The 6,712-nt window shown below is 35.5% G+C and overlaps 1 protein-coding gene across 1 annotated transcript; it reads left to right on the top strand.

The window, feature by feature from the left end:
* The first annotated feature begins 957 nt into the window (after positions 1–957).
* LOC140004826 (uncharacterized) lies at positions 958–4,836 on the top strand. Its single transcript, XM_072044977.1, has 4 exons — positions 958–1,189; positions 1,670–4,323; positions 4,433–4,504; positions 4,585–4,836. The coding sequence occupies exons 2-4, from the start codon at positions 2,389–2,391 to the stop codon at positions 4,834–4,836; spliced, it is 2,259 nt and encodes a 752-aa protein (XP_071901078.1). The 5' UTR covers positions 958–1,189; positions 1,670–2,388.
* The last annotated feature ends 1,876 nt before the right edge of the window (positions 4,837–6,712 follow it).

Here is a 6,712-nt window from a genome sequence, read left to right as displayed (position 1 = left end):
TCTTATTTAAAAATTGAAGAACAATTAAAAGAAATTAAAATACAAAAAAGAATATCAGAATTAGAAGAATTATTACAAAAAGAAATTTGTGCAGATATTCCTAATGCTTTTTGGGATAGAAAACAACATATGATAGAATTACCTTATGAAAAAGATTTTAATGAAAAGAATATTCCAACAAAAGCTAGACCAATACAAATGAATTCTGATTTATTAGAATTTTGTAAAAAAGAAATAAAAATACTAATAGATAAAGGATTAATAACACCCTCAAAAGAATTATTCAACTATTAAAAAAGAAATTTTATCCATAGTTTTATGCATATCAAAATTTCAAGATGATTTATATAATAAAAATTTTTTAATTAGAATAGATTGTAAATCTGCAAAAGAAATTTTACAAAAAGATGTTCAAAATATAGTTTCAAAGCAAATATTTGCTAGATGGCAAGTTATTTTATCTGTATTTGATTTTGAAATAGAATTTATCAAAGGAGAAAATAATTTTTTACCAGATTTTCTTACTAGAGAATTTCTACAAGGACATGGATCGTGAAATGATGGTTCAAAGAGAAGAACGAGAATATACCAATTATTTGAGAGCTCAAAGGGATTCTCCCACACTTCAAAACAAAGAAAAAGATATCCAATCCAAAGGATACCAATATTTTGCCCAAACCAGCTATGGCAGACAAACTAGTTATGACATTTATATAATTAGGAGTACAATTACAATTTTCTTCACTTTCTGAACTAGATATATCATTATAATAATGGGAAAATGCCAGTTTTCATCCCTAAACTTTGAGGTAAGGACACATTTCGTCCCTCAACTTTTGGGCTCAACACATTTGATGTCTGAATTAATAATTTTTGACCAATGTTATCCTTAAACGGCTATTTTGCCAATTTCCCAACGGACCGTTAAGTATTCTTTTTTCTTTGTCTGAACAAAAACAAAATCAGGTAAGTATCCAGCTGTCTCCACTTTCCCTTGTACGAAACCAACCTGAACTTGATTTGCTCTCTTCTAACCCTTTTCTTTCACTTCGGCAACAACCAAATCGCATTCCTCCAAGACTAAAGAAGATCGAAGAAGCTGACCTGCTGCCCTGTGATTAAGTTAGAAAGTGGAGAAATATGTCGGTGCGAAAGAAAGAGTTGGAAAATCATGCACCCCCAAATTATGGTAAGCTGTCCAGGTTTAGTATTTGTTAATTAAAGCTTTAATGATGAAAAGTTTGACCTTTTTTGGCATTGCATGTAGATGTGGTCTGTTTATGATGTTTTATTGACTTCGTTTGGGTCCAGCGACAAAGTTTGACATATGGGTCATTTTCCGTTGTTTTGTGGATGTAATCTTGTGGTCCCTTTGGATGGTTATGTTATAATAAAAAGTATGATTCTGTTAAACTTGTGGTCCCTTTTATTGACTTCGTTTGGGTCCAGATACTGGCATTTTCCCTTTTTTTTTTTGAATATGATACATATGGGCCATTTTTCCCTGTTTTGTAGATGTAATCTTGTTAATGTTTGATCGACATTGTTTGAAAAGTTTAATTTTTTTAATGGTTAGAACATATGGTTTATCCGATTCTGTTAGAATATGAAAGTTGTGGTTTGTTTACTTATTCAGTATTTGATATATACAATTTTTTTTAATTATCAGAACAAGGTAGCTCACTGATTACACTAAGATGTCACTGTGGGGGGCTGATTTTTTACACTCCTCAACCACATTATAAAGGTGGAGATGTATGTGTCCTTGATTACGTTGAGAGTATAGGTTTGAGTATTTTTGAAGTGGATAGATTGATTGAGGCTGCTGGTGTCTTTGGTCACAAAGTGTACTATGGTTGGGAGAACAATAGCTTTAAAAGGATAGACAATAGTAGAGAATTAAATGGATATATTCAGAGGACTACTGGTTCAATTAGGGAAATTATCTTGTACCTTGAAGTCTCATTCCATGAAATTCTGGTTCACCAATTTGGCTATGATCCTTATGAGGTTGATGAGAATGAAAAAAGTCCTAGTAATGGTAAAGATAAAACTGCAAATGATGACCATGAAAGGGGAGGGAATGATAACAATGAAGCTGATTCATCCAGTGAGTCTTTCTTCTCAGCGTTAGATTCTGATTATAATCAAAGTGAAGAAGATGATGCTGATTTCGATGGTAACATAGATAAAAATGCTGAATGGTTAGGTGTAGAGCACTATAAGGAATTGCAAACTAATTCGGCAAAACAAGGATAGGTTGAGGCTGATTTGGTTCAACCTGAAGATGATGATGTAGCCCCTGATTCTGAATCAGATTTTGAGAGTGTACATGGGTCTGATGATGAAAATGGTAGTAATAGGTTTGTTGTGTTCAATCCCAAGCACATGGATAATCCAAAATTGGAATTAAAGATGTATTTTAGTACCATCAAAGAGTGCAAGTTAGCTATTACGAACTACAGTGTGAGACAGGGGAGGCCTTGTAAATTTGTGAAGCAGGATTTGGTTAGATTGAGGGCAAAATGCAGAAATAAAGGCTGTAATTGGCAGATCTATGCTAAAAAATTGAGTGGGGAAGGAAGTGTGCAAATTAGGACATTTGAGGACATTCACAACTGTGGCTTTACTTATGAAAATCCACTTGTAAATTCTGGATGGGTTGGTAGAAAGTATTGTGAGGAGTTTAGATCCAATCCTAAGGTAGATATGGAGCATTTTAGAAAAACAGTGATGAAGGAAAACAAATGCTCCTTCTCAAAAAAACAAACATATAGGGCTAGAAAAAAGGCTTTGGACATTATTCATGGTAGTGAAAGTGACCAATACAGCAAGTTAGGAGCCTACATGCATGAAATTCAGAAATCTAATCCTGGTAGCTCTATCATATTAAAGACTGTGGATGGCACTCCAAAAGGGCAGCAAAGGTTCCAAAGACTTTATATGTGTTTTCATGGAGTGAAACAAGGCTTTTTAGGTGGGTGTAGGCCATTGATTGGGGTAGATGGCACATTTTTGAAAGGAACAGTAGGGGGGATTCTATTGATTGCTGTTGGACTAGATGCTAATAATAGCATTTTTCCAGTTGCATATGCTGCAGTTGAGGGTGAAAACAAGGAATCCTGGACATGGTTCTTCAATTTGCTTAAAGAGGATTTGAAAATTGAGAGAGATTATGAATGGACTATCATGAGTGACAAGCAAAAGGGACTAATTCAAGCTTGTAGTAATGTTTTTCCAAATGCAGCCCATAGGTTCTGTGTAAAGCACTTACACAACAACTTTTCTACTTCTGGGTTCAAAGGTGAAGCTCTAAGGAGAGCATTGTGGGCTGCTGCAAAGGCAACTACACCAGCAGAATTTGGCAGGAAAATGGAAGACATGGCAGCAATTGACTTGGATGCTGCCAAATGGTTTGATGATAAACCACCATGTCAATGGAGCAGAGCATACTTTAGCACCCATTCGAAGTGTGATGTCCTATTGAATAATATTTGTGAGTGTTTCAACAGTAAAATTTTGGATGCTAGAGAGAAGCCAATCATTGAAATGCTGGAAATACTAAGGTTGTATATGATGCAAAGAATGCAGCAGAATAGAGACATTGTTAGACAGAAATGGAAAGAGTCTCTGTATTTTCCTAGAATCATTGAGATAGTACAAAAAAGAATGGATAAGGCAACACAGTGTTTTCCTTTCAAGTCAAATGATGACTTGTATGAAGTTTCCAACTCATATGGTGATCATTATGCTGTGAATATTAAAGAGCACACTTGTTCATGTAGGAGATGGGAGCTGACAGGAATTCCTTGTCCCCATGCAATTGCTGCACTTTGGTTAGCTAAGAAGGATCCCATGTTATATCTATCCAACTGGTATACAGTTGAGACATACCTAAAATGCTATGAAGGAGCTATTTGTCCAATGAATGGGGAAGGAAATTGGGAGAAGACTGATGTTGATGGTCCAAAACCCCCTTTATATGGTAAAACAGCTGGAAGACCTAAAAAACAAAGGAGAAGGACTGCTGATGAGGACCAGCAAGAAAAGGAAAAAAAGGCCAAGAAAATGAGTAGAGTGGGGCAGGTAATAAGATGCAAATACTGTCTGCAAAAAGGTCACAACGTGAGATCTTGTAAGCTCAAAAAGGCTGAAAACAATGCCTCAGGATCTGGTATACAGAGCAATGAAGCTGCCAATAATGCAAGATCTGATGAAGTTGACAGTGGAGACTGCAATGAAGCTAATTGCACTGAGGTTCTGGTTACATGTACTCCCCAAATATTTGACAAGAATCCAAATAATAAGTCTGCCAAAAGAACAGTAAGCCTTTCATTACAACTTTTTTTATGTTACAGTTTCATTTTCTCACATTCTATTCAATATGTTATGAAAATTGAGTCACTGACTGATGTTTTCCTTTCTTTTGCAGAAAAGACCACATGCAAAAAGTAGAATTCAAGATGGGTCAATGCATGATGCAACAGAGTTTGCAAATTCAACTGTGAGTTTGGTACATGTTTACCACAGCAACAAAGTTTATCTTATCATAGTATTTTCTAATTATTTATTTGGATGGTGTAGGGGACTAATCATTTGGAAGATGTTCCTATTACAAGTTCTGTCCCAGCGTCTCCTAATTTATATGAAGTTTTCGGTCTAAAAAGATCTCAAGTGAAATACAGCCAACCACTACATTCAAGAAAAGAGCAAGAGAAAGTGCAGATGCCTGTCAAAGCCAAATCTGTCCACATGGAAGTTGCTGCTGCTGCTACTGCTGCTACCAAACGAGTTGCTGGTTCTTCAAGAATGAAGGGGAAAAACAAACTACTATAAATGTTCATAGTAGATGCCTTGCATGGATCTTTTATTTTGATGTAGATTATGGACTGAAGTTAACAGTAGGAATGGTCATTTTTTTATGCTAATATCTTATTTTGGTGGTGGTCACCTTTTTGTTTATGGTGGTGGTCACCTTTTTGTTTATGGTGGTGATCCTTTCTCTCGTTTAAGGATCAGATATTGCCATTTTTACTTTTTCATCAGCTGAAAAAACTGACAAAATGTTGAGAGTATATTTTGAGTATTTACTCACTTTAATTATGTGTTTGGAGTATTTTGAATATTTTGAGAATCAGATATTGCCATTTTTGTCATGTTTGGTTTTGCGTATATATTGATATAAATTAATGGTCTATAACTTAATTACACATTTTCTTAATAGTAATTTTTCTCCCTTTTGAGATATGAGATTCATGTTTTCTTGCTTTCTCTTGTTCAAGGGCTTTTAATCAAGAGCCCTTGATTTAGTGATGACAAATTCTACAGGTCAAACGTATTGAACTTGAGAAACTAAGTAATATAATATGGAAGAAAAGAAAAACTCTAGTACCCCAAGTAAATGACAAAACGTTAACTCATTACATATAGTGGTTAAGTTTAAGACTAAATGTACATAATGATACACAGATAATAAATAACCTTCACATTCTAGTGTCATAATTAGTGGTTGTTGAAACCAACAACATTCACTCTTGAGCTTGGATGCTTTTCTTTGGCTTTATCTCTTCGCACACACACACACAAGGAGCAAGCAGTCCTACAGGATCATCTTCATCTAGTCGTGCCATCATTCTGCTCAGGATTATCTTCGTCAAGAAATCTACAAAAAAACTACAAAAGCCTCATCATAATCATCTCATTCTGTTTTATCATCCTTGTTTCTCTGATCATAAGCACCATAATCTTATTCCATCCAATGCTAGTTCTACTGCTGCTAATCCAATCAAAAACAGTACAAAAACCAAAATGAACAGATTTAGCAGCTCCAATTCAATAACTCACTCCAAGCTTAGCACTAACTTTCGCTCCATTGCATGTCCAGTCTTTTTCATAATAATAGACATAATCAGCAGCATAGCCAATAGTATGATGATGCCAATCAATATTTTTTCTCTTCTACGGCTTTTTGCAATTGTTTCTTCCATCCGATTCACCCTTCTTAACAAACCCGGTATAATCATCCTTCCTCTTGTACAAATTGGTTCATCATGCCATTCAAAATATTTACACCTATCAGGTCTCTACAAATATAAACCCATTCAGAAACATCAGCAAAGCACAATTAATTTGGGCCAAAAGAGTAATAAAAATAAAAAAATAAAAATTTTCTTACAGGCCATCTTGAACAACCATAGAACCGTCTCCCAGGATTATCATCCCGCCATGATGTTGCCATTTTTGCCCGCAATCCACAGCCACAGAGCCGGGTGTTGCTGTTTGATGTTGATGATGATGACGACTCAAGACTTCTCGATCTCATTTTATGGAAATGCAGCCACAACGCTGGCTGTTGCCTTATGCTAGTTTCTTCTCGATTTGGAAGAGGGGGTTTACTCTCGGAGAAATTTGCAAACAAAGCTTAGTCTTGGAGGAATGCGATTTGGTTGTTGCCGAAGTGAAAGAAAAGGGTTAGAAGAGAGCAAATCAAGTTCAGGTTGGTTTCGTACAAGGGAAAGTGGAGACAGGTGGATACTTACCTGATTTTGTTTTTGTTCAGACAAAGAAAAAAAGAATACTTAACGGTCCGTTGGGAAATTGGCAAAATAGCCGTTTAAGGATAACATTGGTCAAAAATTATTAATTCAGACATCAAATGTGTTGAGCCCAAAAGTTGAGGGACGAAATGTGTCCTTACCCCAAAGTTTAGGGA

The sequence above is a fragment of the Coffea arabica genome, chromosome 4c (assembly GCF_036785885.1).
Source record: "Coffea arabica cultivar ET-39 chromosome 4c, Coffea Arabica ET-39 HiFi, whole genome shotgun sequence".
Lineage (NCBI taxonomy): Eukaryota > Viridiplantae > Streptophyta > Magnoliopsida > Gentianales > Rubiaceae > Coffea > Coffea arabica.
Note: the sequence above shows the minus strand (reverse complement) of the source record. Positions and strands in the feature narration are given on the sequence as shown.